A 21,711-nucleotide genomic window follows, 5' to 3' on the forward strand; every position below is an offset into this window, starting at 1 on the left:
AGGCCTACTTGCCATCATCTAATCTGTAGCTCCCGCCACAAATTTAAGTCAGGGCTGGGTCACTCCAAAACACTAATATTATTTCCAGCCGAAAGAAACATGTTGGTAAAAATTGAAAGATAACTTTAAACCTAAATCTGCTGGGTGTATGAATACTTTTGGGCTTAACTGTACGCCCACCGTTGCTTTCACAGCTATGTAATCACAAACTCACAACAGGACTGTTATTAGCATGCATATTTATAAAACGGTCACAGGCTTGAATAAGGGCAAATGTATTTTATTTTTTTAAATATAAAATACTTCGAAGTTCACAACGTGTTTAGACAATATTGATGGATATGACAGCATCAATGACCAGTGAAACAGAGAAAAACTACATGGGTAGTTTGGCTGATTAAAACGGTGACTGTTATGTGCACAACAAAATACGACTGAAAAATGAAATGGTTTTATGAAATTAAAATAAAAAACAGACTGGTGAAATTATTCCCCCTTTGGCATAAACTGTATCTAACAAGGACCAAGCATCAAAAATAAACAGCCAACCACTATTAGAGAAAAACTGCAACCTGTCGGTAACTACACCCGGAACAGGACCCACCTAAAAACAGTTCATGTGATTACATGAATACATATTTATTTCAGCTACTGATACCTGTAAAACAACTTTGAATAAAATAGGAAAAACTGCAGATGCGGACATCAGAAAACCAAGTATGCTATTGTTGATACTACTCACTGAACATGCCACAGAGGGTAATGTGCTGCTGGTTTCTAGGAAACATAAAATATCCTGCTGGTTTCCCTGTCTTTTCGTAAGCTTTTTACCAAAAACACTTACTAGTGATGAAAACCAAGTTTGAATTTACCATGTTCAAGTTCGAGGCTCCTACTATAACACTACTTTCATGCCAGCAATAACCATGCTGGGATCCCAACATAAGCTTTTCAGAGTTCATAGATGTCAGGCATTAATGTCGACTAAAGATATTCTTTTCATTAGGGCACTAGCATCTGTGTGGTGCTTTAAATTACACTCAATCCACCTGCAATTTCTTCACCAATGAGAGCAGGAAAAGTATTCTTAATATTGGATGGGGCACAATATTTTCTTTTAATTTGTTGATTTTATTTTCTAAATACAACCAAGAAGTGCTAAAAATAATCAGCTGAAAGTTATAAACATGGTTAAATTCTGTGTGTACGAATAGTGATAATGTTCCCAGTACAATTTTAACTGTAGCCTTCATACAACCCTCCACAACATAGTGAAAACAGTGGTGCCATATGACAAGATACTGTTTGTTCAATCTCCCATTAAATAACAGGGACCTTGGTGGCTCTTATGACACGCATGGTAAAAGTATAATCAACTTGCATCAGATTGAGTCCTCAAACTCCTGGTTTGAGTGGATGTGGGTGATTCACTGTCATATTGTTCATATTTGGTTCAGTTCTCAAGTTACAGAAACCTGTTTAGCCTTAGTACTGGTCAGCTCAGATCCTCTGACTACCAGTTTGTTAACCTATCTAAGCACCAAAGGGTTGGAAATACTCCTTGTTGGTTTTCATCCCTTCCAACCAGACTGACATTAGTCTGTTAGAGCACTTTTTGTCCTCTTGCCCTGCTTTCCGCCGCTGGACGAGACGCCGCTGCCGTTGTAGGCTCCCGCTGATCCCATTATGTCGTCCTGCTGATCCTCCTTGGTGTCTGGCAGCTCTTCTTGAATCTGTTGCAGGCGTGCCATTGCGCGATCAATGGTGGCCGTCCTCACCAAGTTGAAGTCATGCATGCTGACCAAGTGCAAGAGGAGGTTGCGGCAGAGGTTGCGGCGGATGATGTGAGCGCCGCGGTTCTCCACGAATAGCATGACGGCTTGTTTCATCTGGTTGTCTGCTATAAAGCTAGAGGAAAAAACAGAGCAGAAAATTAGTGAAAGTAAGGGTTTCAAAAGATGGTATAGAGTTGGCATTTGAAATTAGATTTGAGCTCAGTTCCCATAAGTCCAACTGCATCAACAGGTGGTTCTCAAACTGTGGGGTGCAGCCCCTAATGGGGCCCAGTGTCCTTCCTTATTCTGTAGTTTTCCAAAACTTATATCTCCATTACAGTGGCGATTGTTCTAAGACTGCAAGGGAAGCTCAGCTTCCCCTAAAATGTCAAAAAATAAGTGATCAAATATATACTGTTGTGTGTACATGTCATTGACTAAATGTACGCTACAACGCGCTCAGCTTTGTTCAGAATCAGCTTCTTATCACTGGTAACGACGAGGCTTTCCTCTCACTCATTCCCCTAGCTTCACAGTGCTTTAAACAGTGAGTTCAGTAGCGAAGTAAAAATGCTGGGCTTTGTCCCGCCCATCGGACACTCAGCGTCTCTGGGGGTCTATGGGGCAGTGGGCTGGCCTCGGCTCGCCGGATGCTCAGCTTCTGCACGATGATTGGATGATCTGTCGGAGGCTGAATCCCTTTTTGATTGAAAGCGAATCAGCGATCTTGAAATTGAGCTTCCCCTCCTTGAAAGACCAGCATCCGCCACTACTCCAATACATTATCAATAAAAAAGCATTTCCATGGTGACGGACAACACATAACAAGAGTCTCTCCAGGTGACGTCTTTCTGCCAACAATTGATCAGCGGTCCAGGTGAGATTTGTCCTCTCAGCAACAACGTGCTCATAATTGTCCCTGAGCTTCTGACCTTGGTCATCGATAAAATGCTTGATTCAATTTTCAATCTGGATTCGAATGATTACAAAAACAAAAAAAGTCTCTATATCTTTTTTCCCCAATACATTATTCTGGCATGTTCTGGTTTTCAAGAATGCTTCAAATTGTAATGTCTCCCTGATGACGTGTACTTTTTTTTTTTTTTACTGTGGGTTCCTGAAACGTTTTCTCCCAGAACCTTTAGATCCACCTTGGTCTTTCAGTGGTGCGTTTCTATTGTGTGTTTTAAAAGCCGGGCCGTACGTAAACTCTGCCCCCTGACTCTAAGGCTTCGTTCACACTGCAGGTCTTAAAGCTCAAATCCGATTTTCTCAGAAATCGGATTTTTTGTGTGGTCGCTCACATTACTTTGAAAATGTTGTGGCTTCAAACTGACCCGCATGCAAATAATAACACGAGCATCGTCAAGCGCAGTACAACAGTAAACACGGAGAAATAGGTGTTAAGGTTTAAGTGCACAACAAAAGTGAATAAAAGGAGAGTGAAACTCTTTATTGTTCCCTTTTAGGGAGATCTGACCGCCAATTCAGCACAACAAGCTGTTTGGATGTGGAGACACAGCCAACAATGGTGGGGCAGGGTTGATATCTTTAGAGACGGAGTTTATTCAGAACTTTATTATGTTGAGGGCAACTTTTAATCATACATGTCAGCGCCCCTCCTCTCAACTCCACAGGCAGAAGACTTGATGCAATCCAGTGTATCGGACTGCAGCAGGACCAGATTATCACAATGCTGGTAACCTCCGTTTGAAGGGTTGTATTCGAATTTTACAATACAAACTACGTCCCACATCCAGACGGTTCCTATGAGCCTTTAGGTTTAAATCAAGTTTTATCTGTTTATTAACGAGCTCTAGCGTCTCGCTGTCTCTCCACTGTGCAGTTCTATTCTAGCCCCCCGTCTGCTACAGTTTCCTGTTGGGCAGCGCAATACTGTGACAAATGCGATGGAAAGTGACATCAAAGTCACAACTAATCCACCTTGGTCGTTCCCACTGGAGTCACATTCCAAAAATCAGATACGAGTCGGATTTAGGACCACATATGACTGTGGCTCAAATGTGACTTGAAAAAGTCAGATATGGGCCAGATATGAGCGTTCACACTTGTTCTAGAAAGTCTGATCTGACACTTTCCAATAAAAATATACATAACCCTCAGATGTAATTTAAAGTTAACACAACATATGAGTTGCAGATGCAGATTAACTAGGAGAAATGATTAGCGCACACACAGCCCCCCCACAAAGCTCCATCTTTAGTTCAGGGTGTGTCCAAAACATCCTAGCTGCCTAACAGAGCTGTTTCCTGGGGGACATTTCTCACTGCTTTTGCCCGATTTGCCTCTGGGAAAGCAGGGGAGAGAAAAACTACCCCAGAAATCTTCCCTGGTTCCTGAAAATGTTCCTGCAGTGAACCCACGCTTTACACAGAAAGAAAAAAAGCTACCTGTTCTGACTGAAGAAGCTCTGACTGAATGAATGTTCAAATTTAGGATAAAACAAAAGACTATTTAAGACCTAGTATGGAAAATCTTGACAGATTTTAATGGCCTAAAATCATATTTGCCAAGCAAAAAATCTCCGCCCAAATAATGAGTTTGCTTATGAAGCTCTGCAGAGTACAACTAACTGGTTACAAAGTGTTAAGAGTTCAAAATATCTCGAAATCCAGTTTGCTGCAGCTATGAAATTCGAGATAATTTTATACTTAAACTTAGACTCATATTATTGTGTTATCCCAATATAAATATTACAGAGTCTCTACGACTCGCTAAACTGAGATTTTGAACATACCCGTGCTTCATGACATGCAGGTTCCAGAGCTTCATCACCTCCTTCTCTCCTTCATTGACGTCTGTGAACTCATCCAGTTGCTGTCAACGAGGGAAATGATGAAATATTTAGCATTTAGCATCAACACAGATGATAGTGGTCCAGGACACCAGGCATGTTATCCTCCTATAACCATTTAGTTTTATCAGGTTACATTGGTTTGCTTTTCATCATGTCTGTTCTCATGTCTCATTCTTCATTAAAAAATTCTTTAATTTTTTCCTTAATTATGCTATAAAAAAAAAAACAATCAAAACCTGGTAATGAAATAAAAAAACAGATCTTATTAATGCACTGCCTGAGCAGAAGTTTTCTATCCAACACAGCATGTTGTCTCTGTCTTGGCCATGAAGTTTGTGGTTGTTGGGAAAGTTCAAGGAGACTTTATACTGTATGTGCATGCAGCCAAGCCTAAGAGAGCAAAATCTTCACATGAAGCCAACAATACACTTCAAACTTGAAGGGTTTATTTATTTAAATTCCGATTTCAAGCTGACTGGACACACATGAAGACCCTAGGTCAGGTCAAAGGTCACAAGACTGAACATGGTAGCAGCTTCTCACCGTAGCGGTCTTCTCTCGGAGCCACTCTGGGTCTCTCTCGTCCTCGCTGTCCACATCCATCTCCTGGGGCCTCAGGGGCATGCAGCTATCGCTGTGGAAGTAGAGCCGGTTGTGTCCACTGACGTAGGTCCTCTGCTGCTCCAGGTCTCCATCCTCAGACTCCAAGAACTCAGACAGACTCGGTTTGGTCCTCTTGGGTCTAATGACATCAAGAAAGAAAATGCATTCTGCTATAAAAATAAGTAGGCTTAGATTGTGGGGCAACCAAGATTTTACTACTGCAGTATTTGTCTAGAGAAGACTTAAAATTTTCCACCAAACACGCTGTATCACTGCTTAACTGATTAAAAATAAAGACCTAGCAGGGGTTCAAACAAGGTGGGATTTACCTTGAAACCAGTATGTGAGTGACTGGGGTTCTTTTGACTGGGCCGTTTCGACTAAAAGCAAAGCCCGGCTGGCTGTGGATGTCCTGAGGGTTGCCCACGTAGGAGCCATCATAGCACTCATTGATGGACACGTCTATTCTTGCTCCTTTGGGGTGAGGCTGAACATATTAGATGGAAAAAAGGATAACAGAATTAGGATGTTGCATTTATTAATGAGATGCTGTACAGTACAACACTATCTGCCTACACAGTTTTCTTAGACCTTTAGTCAACTATAGTAAATATTGCAAAGACAACATCAGTTGGGATATATGCCTATTTTCTTCTTTACTCTCATCTGTGCTTCCTACTCTCTATGACCTTCAACATTTTGGCCAAAGTCATTTGCATCTGCTGCCGTGAGACTCCGTCCAACTGCCTAAATATTACATTAGCATATAAAGTACAAGTTCCTAACACTTGGACTATACAGGTCCTTCTCAAAATATTAGTATATTGTGATAAAGTTCATTATTTTCCATAATGTCATGATGAAAATGTAACATTCATATATTTTAGATTCATTGCACACTAACTGAAATATTTCAGGTCTTTTATTGTCTTAATACGGATGATTTTGGCATACAGCTCATGAAAACCCAAAATTCCTATCTCACAAAATTAGCATATCATTAAAAGGGTCTCTAAACGAGCTATGAACCTAATCATCTGAATCAACGAGTTAACTCTAAACACCTGCAAAAGATTCCTGAGGCCTTTAAAACTCCCAGCCTGGTTCATCACTCAAAACCCCAATCATGGGTAAGACTGCCGACCTGACTGCTGTCCAGAAGGCCACTATTGACACCCTCAAGCAAGAGGGTAAGACACAGAAAGACATTTCTGAATGAATAGGCTGTTCCCAGAGTGCTGTATCAAGGCACCTCAGTGGGAAGTCTGTGGGAAGGAAAAAGTGTGGCAGAAAACGCTGCACAATGAGAAGAGGTGACCGGACCCTGAGGAAGATTGTGGAGAAGGGCCGATTCCAGACCTTGGGGGACCTAGCGGAAGCAGTGGACTGAGTCTGGAGTAGAAACATCCAGAGCCACCGTGCACAGGCGTGTGCAGGAAATGGGCTACAGGTGCCGCATTCCCCAGGTCAAGCCACTTTTGAACCAGAAACAGCGGCAGAAGCGCCTGACCTGGGCTACAGAGAAGCAGCACTGGACTGTTGCTCAGTGGTCCAAAGTACTTTTTTCGAATGAAAGCAAATTCTGCATGTCATTCGGAAATCAAGGTGCCAGAGTCTGGAGGAAGACTGGGGAGAAGGAAATGCCAAAATGCCAGAAGTCCAGTGTCAAGTACCCACAGTCAGTGATGGTCTGGGGTGCCGTGTCAGCTGCTGGTGTTGGTCCACTGTGTTTTATCAAGGGCAGGGTCAATGCAGCTAGCTATCAGGAGATTTTGGAGCACTTCATGCTTCCATCTGCTGAAAAGCTTTATGGAGATGAAGATTTCATTTTTCAGCACGACCTGGCACCTGCTCACAGTGCCAAAACCACTGGTAAATGGTTTACTGACCATGGTATCACTGTGCTCAATTGGCCTGCCAACTCTCCTGACCTGAACCCCATAGAGAATCTGTGGGATATTGTGAAGAGAACGTTGAGAGACTCAAGACCCAACACTCTGGATGAGCTAAAGGCCGCTATCGAAGCATCCTGGGCCTCCATAAGACCTCAGCAGTGCCACAGGCTGATTGCCTCCATGCCACGCCGCATTGAAGCAGTCATTTCTGCCACAGGATTCCCGACCAAGTATTGAGTGCATAACTGTACATGATTATTTGAAGGTTGACGTTTTTTGTATTAAAAACACTTTTCTTTTATTGGTCGGATGAAATATGCTAATTTTGTGAGATATGAATTTTGGGTTTTCATGAGCTGTATGCCAAAATCATCCGTATTAAGACAATAAAAGACCTGAAATATTTCAGTTAGTGTGCAATGAATCTAAAATATATGAATGTTAAATTTTCATCATGACATTATGGAAAATAATGAACTTTATCACAATATGCTAATATTTTGAGAAGGACCTGTATATTAGCCAACAATTATTCCACCCCAAGCAGTCCTTTGTAATATGAATATTGCACACACTGACATTGGAATGATGACATATTTGCGATACATTGTGCAGCCTTACTGCTGTGGTCCCTGCTCAGGCTGGATGATCTCATGATGCAGATTTGCTGATTTCTGACAAAAACAATATTTAGGGGTGATGTGTTTGTTCTGCAACATATAATGTAAGGAAGTTTTTGATTGAGTACTTCTGTACCCATTTACCAACTGCTTAAACCACTTTGTTCAGCATTGTCTATCAGAAAGCCACATGCAGTTATTATTCATAGCAAGACAAGCATCGTATAACGCAGTACTTTGTTTACAAAGGATGGATGGTATTACAAAAATAGATCTGGCCCAAACTTACTGAGGACAAACACAGAGTAAAGAAAGGTGACAGCCGTCTAATGTCCAGGTCCATTCTGACACTGCCCCCAAGTGGTGGCAGAAAGCTACGGCTGATAAATGTGAATCTACAAAACTGATCACAGAACTAAAGCAATGCTAGAAACACAAAAAGTCAAGATGCACTGGTAGAACGTATAGTGTGCTCTGATAATTGTGTAAATGCACAGCAAACAGGAACATTTCCCAAGAATTACATGACTTCTCTCAATGGAGTCCAGGGATGACTAGAAACAAAGCTGTGCATTGTCTGATGAAGCATCATTGGCACCATGACTGGGATATTCTGATCTTTTCCCTTCTTCAGCACTTCTGGTTTATTACCTGATAGAAAAATAGCATGAAAACCTTTCAGATAAGAAGGTCCAGCCTCCCATCCTTACCACATAGTTGAAAATGAAACGCGAGTGGGAGATCTTGAGGTGTTTGAGCAGGCTGTAGAGTTTGCTGCAGTTCAGAGTACACCAGGGACAGTGGAGATCATCTCTCGCCTCCGTCTGCTGCGTCTGGTGCCCTGTGTTATTGTTGTACAGGAACTAATGGAGAGCACATCACAGGATTACTACAAGGAGGTTCAACCCACAACAGATGTAAGCAGGGTTTCAAAAACAGCACCATTAAATGCCAAACACCTTTTCTGTCAAGGTCAATATTCACAATTCATTATTATTATTTCCCAAATGTCTCAGGAGGTGATCCAACCCGATCCCAATGTTTTCCTTACTGCTGTGAGATGTACCTGATATAATATACGGAGCTTCTGTCGCGGTTCAGATGGGACCTGCTCTTTCCTCGTCTGAGTGTCTGTGCTGACTGACTCTTTCACTGCTGACAGGAACAGATGCAGAAGTTAATTCTTTGTGTATCACAAATATGAACAAATTTTGCATTTGAGACCAAACTGTAACATGTTCCCTTCACACTCCAATATGCAACACAAATTTGAACAATGGATTAGTCCCTTCCAGACCAAAATAACATACAACACTGTTGAACCATGTACCTGTCAAACATATACGTCTATACTAGAGATGCACCAATCAGACTATTTTTAGGCCAATACAGCTTTGCAGTTTTCTTTCCAATACAACCTCATTATAATTTTTAGTCTGTGGATCCAAACCCTATTAGGACAAACCATTTTCTTTACAGGAAGACCATTTCTAGGTGCCCCTGACTCAAGATAGGTCAAATGTGTCACTCTTAATTTTAAATAAATAAATAAAATATATACTATTTTCTCAATCCTCCTTTTGTTATTTTCTTTTTCTGTTGTGTGAATGAAAAATGTGAAATACTTTGTTGGATTATAGGGGATTTTATAGGGAATTTTTTTTTACTTATTCTCATGCTTTGGGTGGTAATCAGCATTTTTCCTAAAAAAAAAAAAAAAAAAAAAAAAAACTGTTCCCCTTTGGACAATATTGCATAGTTTTTTTCTTATTTCTTGGTTTTGCCTTTCTGAATTTTGCCCAAACATTTTTTATTGGAAGGTCTGAGGACCGGGCTGGCAGCTCCACAAGGTAAACCATGTTGGTCTGGCAGCAGATGCACCCCACAACTTGAAAAGCATCATTTAATTCAACAATACAATGTTTTAACATCAACCATAACAGAAAACAAGCTTTTCCAGGTTTAGTGACAGAGATAATGGTTCTAAAATTCAAGGGGGTCCTCCACCTGTGCATTAAAGCATTTGTCCTTAACTGTAATTACATTTTTCCTAAACTCTAGACTAAAAGCATCAGAGAACATGCTGATTGTTCAATATTTGCTATTTAAGTAATGATAACAGGCCGATCAACTGGTGCATCCCTAGTAAAGATATACATCTCATTAGGACTGGAACGTTACGTTGGAATATGAAGCAAAAAAGCAATGCTTACACTTTAGTTGTGTGCTACATGAGTTGATCTCTGTTGAATGTTTCTCTGAGAAGTAACAGAAATAAGATATTATGTAATGACTAACTCACTTATTTTCTTGCATAACAATAAACTGAATAGAAATTCTTAGTGAAGAACGTTTTAAAAGGTTGCCGTCTACCACAAATTACCTCATAATAAAAACAGCTCATTAAAAAACTATTTCATAAAACATCTAGTTCTCATGTCTGAAAGGGACTCTACAGGTGAAAGTGGTAAAATACGTTATGTCACACAGATGCTAGTGATCCCAGAGCCTTGACTTGTTTAGCTTTGCTTAGATCTGACTTATGACAGGAATATTGGATCGCCGTGTACCATCTTCTCCTGTCACTCCTCTATATAAAACTAATGTGACATATAAACAAAATAAAATGACCTAACACAAACTAAAGGCTGCATACATTTCTTAAATTAACCTCAACTTGAACAGAGTTCTATACATACTCATAAGGGCTGCACGGTGGTGGCTGGTCCGGGTCTCCATTGGGCTGGTGGTTTCTGAGTTGCGGGTAGCAAGAGGTTTGGCTACAGGGGCAGTGGACTTTGCACTGGCATCACCTGTCCAACGCAGCGTAAACTGCAGCGTGGGTCCCTGAGAAAATGTCTCAAACGGGGGGATTCTCTGTGGGACAGACATGCAGAGTAACGGTTTGTCGTACTGTTTGTTGCTGTGACAAAACGCTTCTCAGGTGAAACACTATGTGCTTTACGGTGTTCTGGTTTTCATCGAGGTCTCACCTGCCGAGTCAGATTCGGATCAGATTTTTTCAGTATTATAATCAAACAGGAGAAGAATGCACTGCTGGTTCTTTGATATTTTATCTATAAAAGCATTTGGTCCTAGCGATTATGTGATCTTTATTCAACAGGCTTCCTATTAGTTAGGCTTACAGACTGAAAATGGTGGGAATTCTTAGTTAGGAGGCATTTAATGAATAGAGAGGGGAAAATAATTTTACAGTTGTAGATCCTGCAGCTGACTGGTTGGGGGAAACCTAAAAAATGAGTAAGCTTCGAAAGAATGTTAATTGTTGAAACAATTTTTGAGTTCATGAGTTTTAGCCGAGAAAAAAAAAAAAACAGGAGGCCAAATTTATATCCAATTAAACTCTTGATTTCCAATTCCAGCCAGATATGAACCAAAATGTGTAAAGACGGGAAGCGGCGGGTATAAGAATCAGTTCCTCCAAGTCTGATGCCGTGGTTCTCGACCAGAAAATCGTGGCTTGCCCTCTCCAGATCGGAGGGGAATTCCTGCCTCAAGTGGAGGAGTTTAAGCATCTTTGGGGGGGGGGGGGGAAACGACAGACAGATCGGTCAGCAGACGCTGTGCCCATTGGTTGACGTAAAGAGAAAGATGAGCCAAAAGGCAAAGCTCTCAATTTACTGATCCGGCTTCCCCCAGAAGAGCTGGAGGTGGTGTCTGGGAGTCTCTGCTGAGACTGCTGCTTCACGACCCGGTCCCAGTCAAACAGAAGACGATGAGTACGAGTGTCTAAAGACACACAGAGTTTTAAGGTCGATTTCCAATCTTTGGTTCTGTAAAGTTTTGAACTGTTGGTATGAATTTCAGCTCTTTAAACAACTTTAACAGCATTCAAAATATCCTTTCTAGCCTTCCTGCCGGGATCATTTTGTTAAGACCAGAGGCGACGTCACACAGTGTGCATGAGAGAGGGTTTCCTTAAAACAGCGATTTAATAATTAAAAATAATCCATTATTTTAAGTTTATATTTTAAATCCTCTTTACCATCTTATACTAAGCCATTAGCAGAGTTTACTATAAAAATCAGTTTCCCTATTATTTCATCGCTAATGTAGCCCCCCCGCCACCACCCAACATTTCTACACCCAGCACTGTAAAACAGTAACTTTAATTAATATCTGAGCTCTAGGTTAAATCCTGAGGCAGATTAGCTGTCAAAATTACAAATGTAAAAGAAACAGCAAAAGAGCAAAACAATCAGAACCAGTTTAAGTCCAGATCTCCACTGTAGCAGTCTGAATAAACACCCCACAGAGATGCCTCCACAGAAAGAAGTTTTCTTTGCAGAAGCTTCGTACAGCTTTTGTGCTTCCACTGATTTATTATTATTTTTTTTTTAATACTCTTTCTGGCCAACTTTGAGTTTTCTTCCCTCAGCAACAACATCTACATCAAAGGGTGTTGGTGGCAGCATGACCTAGTAGTGTTAGGTATGGTGCATTCACTGAATGGAAAAAAGCTCTAATTCTGGAGTTTCAGCCCAAGGCCAGTCAAGCATTAAATCGTCCGGTTCTGGTCTCAAGTGGATTTCTCGCTCCATCTGTTCACTGAAAGCAACCAGTCAGAGCAGACAACACATTCTGCTTACAATGAGAGTTATTATTAATATAAAGTTATTAGATAATATTGTGTCTCAATATGCTGTACAAACAACTCTGGACAACTGTCACCGTGGACCTACAGGCGCTGACAAAGCAACTGTAAAAATGTTGATAGCCACCCACCTTGCCATCAAGGATTGTTTCCCATGTTGCCCGTTTTTTGCTCACGGGACTCTCATCCATGCCTTGCATCGACACCTCGTACTCTCCATCCAGCAGCTGAAGCCTCCTGTAGAAGAACGGAAGCACTTTCTAAAAAGACGTTCAGCTAAAAATCCGCAGGAAAAAGGAGAAGGACCACAGCCGCTTACCGGTTCTTATCAAAGACAGTCATCTGTGCAACGTAGGTCTCTGTGGTCCCCCCCTCCTCTCTGTGGGATGAACTTCTCTTCTTTCGACTGGGAGTATCTGACACATCTTAGCACAAAAGTGACATTTTCAAGATGAAAGGGCAAACAAAAATTTTAATGATGTTTAAAATTAGCTAGCAGCAGCTAAACATAAACCAGAGCATGCAATTTCTGAAATGCTAACGCACCAATATTCTCATTGGCCTCCCCATTAACCAGGCCACTTCTCCCCGTGTGCGACACCCTGAAGAGGAGCGAATAGGACTTCACCATGTGGCTGTTGCTGGGCTCAAACTCATTGCTGGGGACGAGTAACGAGGGGCAGGAGCCCGACTTGGTTTGCTTCGAGTCAGGATTCAAAGGCACCTGCTTTTTACCGGTAGGCACTTGTTTTATCGGGCAACTGACATCCTGAAGTGAATAATTACGAGAGTCATCAGCGGGGAAGTCAGGACAACGAAGACAAATGATCAGCTTCAGTGAGTTGGTTTTAAACTATACCTTGCGTTTTTTATGGCAGACTTTGACGAGTAGCACCTCTAAAGACACAGAATGTTGCTCGTTTTCTGAGTTCTGAGATGGCTTTTCTGTAAAGCGACAAAAAACATTTACATTAACCCTCCTGTCAGCTAAATGCAGTCAAACATGGAAGATTTCTATTGATACCATTATAGCTCATTAAAACACTGCTTGACTTATCAAGAGTTTTTCAAATAAAAGCATGTTTAATGTCTATCCACAAACCTTTATTATATAATAAAGTAAAATGAAGATAAATTGTGTTATTTTACATAGGATGGACAGATTTGTTGGTACCACTAAAGAGTGCAGCACATTGAAACTGGACCAGACAAACCAAAGGAAAGAGTTATCTGAGGAGCTCAGAAAGAAGATTATAGATACCCACATCAAAGGGTAATGGGTATAAGCCCATCTCCCAGCAGCTCCATGTTCCTCTGGCCACAGCTACCCTTATTATTACAGAGGAGAAGGCTATTAGGGCTGTAGCTAACATCCCAGAGTGGGGATACAATAGGAAATATGACCCCAGGTGGATCAGAAAGACCGTGTCTATGAACAAGCGCAAAACTGTTCAAGCTGAACTTGAAGGTCAAGGTATGACACGATTTTCAACCATACTGGGGGCCAGGGAAGACCCAGAAAGCTCAATTGTTGACAAAAAATACAGAAAGTAAGATTTGATTCAAAATGCATGATGAAAACTCCCAGAACTTATAGGAGAAAACAAATTAGACTGATGAGACGAACCTGGAGATTTGTGACCAGTTCCATCGGCTTTACGTCTACAGCCGGAAAACAGAAGCTTGCATAGAAAAGAACATACCTACGGTTTAACATGGAGGGAGCTCGGTTTAGTTCAGGGTCTGCTGCATCTAAAGGCTTGAATCTGTACAGGGCAATGTAGTTCTGAAGATTACCAAGGACTCCTGGAAGCAAATATTCAGCCCAGCTTCAGAAAGCTCAGACTTAGTCACAGCTTACTGGTTCTCCAACACACTGCTAAAACCACTCAAAGACAGCTAAAAAGAAAGCATTGCCCTATTCCTAAATGAACCTTCATGATTCTAGATCTTAATCCATTGAACATCAATGGTATGATCTGAAAACGCCAGTATGAAGACACCACCAGTAAAACCTGAGAGAGATTATAAACAGCATACTAAGCAAGAGTTGACAAATCTACCTGTTGGTTTTTACAGTCCAAGCTATTTTCATTTGTTTATTTACATTAAATATTCAACGAATAAATAATCAAAGCAAAGGCTGATTTGTCAGTATTTTTACTTGAAGGGTACCAACACATCTGTCCGTGTCTGTAAAAGTGGCTAGCATGGAAGATCACTGTAGCCAAATATGAGTTTGAAGGCTGTATTTTTTTTTTTATCCGTTACTTCCTCTGATCAGAAGCTTAAATTTCTCGCTGTGATTTCAAATCTCCAACAAAATCTCGCACAAACGTAACCAACGTTTCTTATGTGAGCCTTGTAATTCGGCTGCTGTACTGCGAGGCTCCTCGGCGACCATTGTTGTTCATCTGGAAATTGGTTTTAGCTTTTCAGGCAGAACCGATCAGCAGAGCAGTACAGGTTGACCATAAGTGCCGAGTATTACAGGAGAACGCCCATTTTCATTCAGATACTGTTTTGGGAACAAAGAAAAACCAAACGACTGCTTACCATCCTTATGGAAGAACCCGGTGAACGTTAATTGTAGATGTGAAGACAAGCTAAAAAGATATGTAACAATACACGTGCATTAAAGACTGACGTTAAGTTCTTTTTAAATGTCTCTTCAAATACTTTAAAGTGCAACGCTTAGAGCTTTGTTACCTTGGAGAATCCTGCTCTACCTTCATTTTCTCCACGGCCTTTAACATATCATCCACTTTGAATGTTTTCCTACAAGTCAACAGGTCCACAACATGATTTTTAACAGGCTTTAAACAATGTCTGCTGTGAAGATGTGCAGACTGTGTACCTTCTGGCATTGGTTCGGTTCATTCTGTGAGACATGAAGGTGAGGGTCCTGTGCAAAAATATGGGCTGAAAGAGGAAAAAAAAGAGGTGAGAACACGTTTGTAGGTGCGGGTAAATGTCTGAAAGAAACAAGGTATAAGAGTCCACTTACTGCAATGATGTTCCTTGTGCGGAGGAATCTGTATATCTGAGTAGGCTCTAGGAAGAATTAGACAAACGATGAATATACATTTTAAATAATCAGGTAAAATCTGGCTGTGCTGCACAATCTGTCTCTTAGTCACCTTCTCTAACCGAAAACTACACGCATTAAAAAATTTTTTATTGGCATGTATCCATTTGGAGCTTACGGTTACCATCTAACTTGTATCAGACCATTTACAGTTTGTTGGTAGCTCTCCACAAAACGCACTCTTCTCATTGGTTCCTGTGTGGAATTACATGCAAGACAGTCTGGGACATCGAAGTCTCCAGATTCACTGCCAAAAATTATTCAAGACAACATTACAACCTCTTCACCCAGGCAATTCTGTTGTGTTTACGTCACTTACATGGGCCCTATGCTAGGAAGCAGGTTCAACATATCCAGGTTTCCTTTAAGGGATTAGGTTTAAATAACTCCAACATTAAGATTGTGTGTAAATGATGCTACAAAGCTGGGTATAACTTGGTAAGTAGGAATTAACTGTGGATATGTGTGCTTCCATGTAAAACAGGTGGAGAAGGAATAAAAGGATCAATCACTCTACCCAAAAACATTAAAAACTGTAAAAGTGCAAATTACTCCTCTTACGAAAATTTTAAAGCATGAATGTATCTAACATTTAGTAATCTAAAATCTAATGGTGTTAAACGTGCAGATGGTAGCTACTGAACATCTGAGAAGGTTTTAAACTCAGTTACACATAATCCTAATTCCTCTTTGCCTTAGAATAATCTACACTGGGTGGAGATACTGCAAATGACTAAATCCACTTTGCTACATCCAGAAAGGTGTTGGAGTTATTCTGTGAATTCAAAATGGTACAAGTAACATGAGTTTGAACATGAACGTTGAGACAGACTATGTAGCAGGTTGGACGGTATGATCCACTCTTGTCCCAAATGCTCATCATAAATGACGAGGACCTCTTTTCTGAAGGAGATATTTGAAATAAGAAACACAACATTAATTTTAACACACGTTAGAGTAATCCGTCTCTGTTTAGGTACACACTGCACCTACCGATTCTGCGGAGATTCCATTATTATGTAAGAAGTAATGGTATAATTAAAACACGCATCCACACTTATCATTTTTCACTTACTTAATTTTCCACTGATTGGTAAGGAGCTGTGCTGCAATAGTTTTGATCAGTATTTTGGAAATCTAACCTGCTCTTTAGCAGCATAAGCTACCACTGAGGCAGACCACCAGTGAACCAGCTTTGTGATCCTAAAAAAAAAACATCAAACTAAACCGGAAGTGACCTCATTAAGCCATTAATCCTGCCAAGTACTACAAGTCTGCCACTCTCTTATGTTGGTCAGAACTAGGGCTGCACAATATATCACAATATCATTGTGTGCAATATTCAAAGTGCAAATGACTGTTTGGAGTGTGATAATTGTTAATTATATTCCAAGTGTTATGAACTTGTATTTTATATGCTAATGTAAAATTTAGCCAGTTGCACTGAGTCTTACAGCAGCAGATATGAATGACATTGGCCAAAACGTTGAAGGTCACAGAGTGATGGTAGCACAGATTAGAAAGAGAGGAAAAAATAAAATAGGTATATATAACAACTGATGTCGTCATTGCAATATTTACTATCATTATAACCATCACAAGATATGGTGCAGCCCAAACAGAACGGGGTATAATTCACACCCACGTATTACTCAAACTTATTATACATAACTATACCTGATTACCTGTTACATCACGTGTTTGTAAATATGATATTTGTATTGTTACGGTCATTCTCGTCAATGTTGGTTTACTTTCAGAAATCATATAAAAATGAAGAAAGTACTGTAAAAAACAAAATAAAAAAATGACCTGATTGGGTTTAACCGAGACAATTAACGAGTCTGCCATAAAGTTCAGTCTGACATTTACTGCCAAACACATTCACTATTTTCACGTCTGGTTCAACACTATGAGGAGCTGTTAAACCGGAGGCCAGAGAGAAAAACGCCAGCAAAACAAAGGTAACTTTCCTATAGATCGGATTAGAATGTAGGGAAACCAGGAAAAAGTAAAACCGGGAGACAGAAAGCAGGGAAATCTTACTTTCAAAGGCCTGTAAAAAGAGCTCATGGTCGGCCTGGATCTGCTCCATTTTCGGCTTCTTCACAGAGTTCATCAGCGCGGATGAGGCGGGGTACACGGCGCCGTTAGCTTTGCAGCTCGCCCCGCTCATGATGTGACCCGAGTTCTGGGAGGGAAACAACATCTCATATGGGGATATACATCACCACAGAACGGGTGGTGGGATATACAACCAGTTAGCTTAGCCAGAATAAGGCACATTCTCTGGCATTAGCAGCATAGCCAGCACCAACTAGCTCGGCTAGAAGCATGGCTAACCTGTTTGCTATCTTGGGATTTCAAAGTAGAATGAAAACTGGGAAGGTAAATAAAGCCGGAAATTTATCTTGTGGAAAATAATGAACGTATTTAAAGGTAACCCACCCTGGCTGATGGCATTAATGTCTTAGACGACTGGCAGGATTCAACAGCCGGAACCCATGAAGAGGAGGCAACGACACGGAGGCTAATTAGCTAGCAGGGCTAGCATGGTTCACAGAAGAAAAAAAAACAACCGTCCTCACTCCCAAAGTCCCGCTTATTTCCGCTGATCCAAAAACAAATATATATCAACGTAATTCCTGTTCAGATCAAGCAAACAGATAAAGAAGGGTGATTTATGTAAGCTGAATATAGCTCCCTTTAGTTTGTACTAAACAACAGAGCAAGAGTGGGTTGTCAGCCAATAAAAGAGGAGCCGAGAGAGAGCAGCGGGCTTATTGGACAATGATCTCCGGACATGACGTACACCCCGCCCTCGCCTTCAACGATTTTGCGGGAAATCCACTTCACAAGCTTTCATGTTAAAACAACCAAGCGCCCAACTTTTATACAGCATTGTATTTACTAACCTGGTGCGTGTTAAAAATGGACAGAGGTGTAAATATATTTAAATTCGAAAAATGCACCAATAAACAAAATACAAACAAAAGAGATGTGGGGTAGATCACTAATGCATACTTTATTTGTCATGGCCAAATGAGGTTTTCTGAAGCATTAAAAGCTCGTATCAAACAAGTTCTTTACTGGAAGCTTTTCAACACAGTCCTCTTTGTGGCATCAAGTGAAAAGCAGCCCTAATGTACAGTTTAAAACAAGCTGCTCCGTCATGATTGGGCATTCGTTCAATTGATAGCTTCTCTTTAACAACGACAGTTCTGTCTGATATTGGGCTAACATTGTGGTGCTTTGTACATATATTTGTTCGGGAAAGAAGAATGTTATGTGTGTTTTTTAAGAAATTTGATGATGCCATGGTGTGGTCTCACTATATTTTGTGACTTCTTGATATTGAAAGAAAATGTAAAAGATCACAAATGTATGTACAAGACAATCTTATTATAGCTTGAAAGTATGTGTTAAGAGATCAATGGAAGAAGTGCTTGTGAACTAGCAAACTAAACCTACTCTGTGAGATGTGGGATTATGCAGTTTGAAGCTTCAGCTTCAAACTGCATAATTACCTTAGCTGGTACTGCTCTGTCTGTCTGTCTGTCCATTCGTCCTTTGGCCCAGGACTTACTATTTCCTAATTCTCAGCATGTTTTTGGTGGATTTATTGGTATATTTTGATAATTGTTATATTGTTAGGTCCAGTTGGATCCCCGGGACATTTCCAGCTCTATGCTTTATTTTGTTTATGGTAAACATGTCTTTTGTTCTGGTTCACAAATAATTGCAGTCTAAACTCTTCTGTCCGAAGAATATTATTACTGAAGTCTTGGTTTTTGTTCATCCCAGGAAACGTCATGGTTTTCTTAGAGAGCAAACGTTTCATCATAGCACAAACCTGTGCAATCTCCTTGTGATTGTACAGGCATGCACTTTCATATCAACAGTAACAACAGGCTGCTGTAAATCCCTTAACCCTTTTAGGGTTTTTGGAGACTTCTTTTAGCATCTTGCACTCTGCCTTCAGGGTGAACTTGCTGGGACCGTGAGACCTGATTCCAGCAGTTTTTTTGACTGTCCTCCACTTGTAGACTATTTCCATACAGTGGAAGGGCTGAGCGGCTTCTTTTGAAACCTCTTAAAATCTCTAACTGGACTCATATCCTTCCACAGTTTTCTTTCTAATGGCATCAGATAACTATTCCAATCTCACCATGGTGTTTCTCTCACAGTCAGGAAAACACCAAACTAAATATCTCAAGTTTAAAGAGACAAAGACTTTTTTCAGTTTTGTTATATATTTAAATAACTAGTAATTTTGATAAAAATAATTTTTTTGTTAAAGATATTAAATATTCATGTGTCAAAATATATCAAAAACACACAGGCTTTTACTGGGTTTCAGAAACCACTTATCCAATGTCTGTGGGGACAAAAATGCCACAATACCACTTGTTACGATTAAAGTATGCAGAACACCATCTCTAAGCTGACAACACAAACCTTGCCGCAATTTGGCTGGAACAGCTGAAGACCACATCGGGTGCCACTAATGTTACCCGAGAACAGGAAACTGAGGCTGCAGTCTTGTCACTGTCGCTGCTGGGTGGTTCCCCTGGGACTCTCCACTGCTCTTCTCTGGGGGGGTTGCGGTAGTCCCGGCGGTGGTTCTCCTGGGGTTCCTGTGCTTTGGGGGGCCTTTAGATGTCTGTGGCTCGGATCTCCTCAGTGTCCGTTCAGGGACCATGGGGCAGGCCTGTGGGTCCTCACACTTGCTATTGCATATTTTTGTGGAGAAACCTTGTATACAAAAGCGCGTCCAAACCCATACTCACAGGTGTTAAGCTTCAGGTGTTGACAGATACACAGATGTTCTACAATGGGCCGCACCTCTCACTAAGTACATTTTACATTCAGAATTACTGTGTAATATTTTGTTAAAAAACAAACAAACAAACAAACAAAAAAACAAACAGCTGCAGGTGTATAAGCAAGCAGGGTGTAATCTTGTATTCTCTTCATCCTTCTTTCTCTCCTCCACTCTTTCCTCCTTTTCTCCCCTTTTTTCCCCATCTCTCTCTTTTTTGAGCTTCCTTTTTCCTTTTCATTTCAGTCTCCATGTCCGTAACAATTGAAATATTCCCAAAGAAGTTTATAATAAAGTTTCTTTAAAGCATTAACTGTGATGCTCTGCTTGTGAAAGTAAATCTGTTGGGCAATTTCTTGGCACTCAGACAACAATTCTGAGCGATACTCTGCTGGACAGGACACGGTAAAAAACAAAAAACAAAAAAAAAAACTTTTTTAATAATCAACAGAATCATATTTATGGATAATGCAGCAGTCACACTTATATCCTGATGATTTATGTTTGGTGATGAGCTTCAAGACTTTGAGGGTGGGAGGCTTTATTGCCTTTAACCTAATTTTTTGCACCACAGATTCAAGTCAGGAACGTAAATATCACTTTAAGTCAAAAACAAAAAACATGTTGGTAACGAAACACTAAACAATAGAAAGATAAAATTTTTTATTTGCCGACAATATTAATTATTAGGTCCTTAACCATTGACATAGATATCGGCTAAACAGTCTATATTAATGCAAATGCACCTGTGGATTCATAGACTGTAATTTTAAAACACCGTGTAACAATGTCTTAATCATCTCCACCTGTTGTGATACAAATGTATATTGCTTTAGGCATTTTAAGTTGGAATAAATCTGGATGTGCCCTTACTTCTACCTCACCTAAAATTGCATTTTTTCTTCAAATTATATTTAACAAAAAGTTTTGGAAGCTCTTTTCTTCAGTTTTAATTGTTTGGTTGTATTTCTTTCCAAATTGATACCAAACATGTATATGTCCAAATAATGCACAGACTTTCATGGGGCATCCTAACTTTTTAACATTAATGTTAAAAATACTCTTGAATCTTTTCCTGCTAGTACTGGAAGGCGTCCTCCGGAGATACATCATTAATCTTTATAGCTATGCTGACAAAACACAACTACATTTCAATGTCTCACGATGACCCTTGGACAATTATTTTAGATATTAAATTACCTCAACTCAATCAGGAAAATAACTTTTACCACTGGGAATACACCCTTTAGATAAAAATAAAAAAATATTTTATACCAGTTTTTTATTTGTCTTCATGTTGGACTACGTTTTAAAAAAGTTGTTTAGAATTTCCAGATTTTAATGCTTTTAAACTGTTTATATACTTAATGTCTCTTTTATAGGGCTTAGATTTGTCAGGTTAAAAATTTAAATCACATTTCATTGTAGTTGTCTATAGTAATAATTGTCATTATAGTTAATTGTTTTAAAATTTT

The 21,711-nt window shown here is 40.1% G+C and overlaps 1 protein-coding gene across 4 annotated transcripts; it reads right to left on the minus strand.

The window, feature by feature from the left end:
• Positions 1-264: 264 nt before the first annotated feature.
• On the minus strand, positions 265-18,192 carry LOC124868486 (polycomb protein suz12-B-like). 4 transcript variants are annotated; one of them, XM_047365845.1, is made up of 18 exons: positions 17,863-18,192; positions 17,461-17,605; positions 15,334-15,380; positions 15,184-15,248; positions 15,036-15,104; positions 14,883-14,932; positions 13,186-13,271; positions 12,873-13,095; positions 12,646-12,751; positions 12,458-12,563; positions 10,411-10,588; positions 9,925-9,969; positions 8,778-8,866; positions 8,422-8,574; positions 5,526-5,683; positions 5,137-5,335; positions 4,534-4,613; positions 265-1,908 (listed from the first exon to the last, which is right to left on the minus strand). In XM_047365845.1, exons 1-18 carry the CDS (start codon positions 17,875-17,877, stop codon positions 1,596-1,598), a joined length of 2,127 nt encoding a protein of 708 aa, XP_047221801.1. In that variant the 5' UTR covers positions 17,878-18,192; the 3' UTR covers positions 265-1,595. The 4 variants fall into 4 exon arrangements, with proteins under 4 accessions (XP_047221801.1, XP_047221802.1, XP_047221804.1 ...); XM_047365846.1 differs by having other exon boundaries at positions 8,778-8,863; positions 17,863-18,189; XM_047365848.1 differs by lacking the exon at positions 9,925-9,969 and having other exon boundaries at positions 8,778-8,863.
• Between the last annotated feature and the right edge of the window lie 3,519 nt (positions 18,193-21,711).

Source organism: Girardinichthys multiradiatus, chromosome 5 (genome assembly GCF_021462225.1).
Source record: "Girardinichthys multiradiatus isolate DD_20200921_A chromosome 5, DD_fGirMul_XY1, whole genome shotgun sequence".
Classification (NCBI taxonomy): Eukaryota; Metazoa; Chordata; class Actinopteri; order Cyprinodontiformes; family Goodeidae; genus Girardinichthys; species Girardinichthys multiradiatus.

What these genes read in the sequence shown, in the direction of transcription:
- LOC124868486 (XM_047365845.1), bottom strand. An exon ending in GTAGAGCAGGATTCTCCAAG is followed by an intron (nt 14,933 to 15,035) that starts GTAACAAAGCTC and finishes ATATCTTTTTAG; the next exon opens with CTTGTCTTCACATCTACAAT. An exon ending in AAACAATCCTTGATGGCAAG is followed by an intron (nt 10,589 to 12,457) that starts GTGGGTGGCTAT and finishes TCTGTCCCACAG; the next exon opens with AGAATCCCCCCGTTTGAGAC.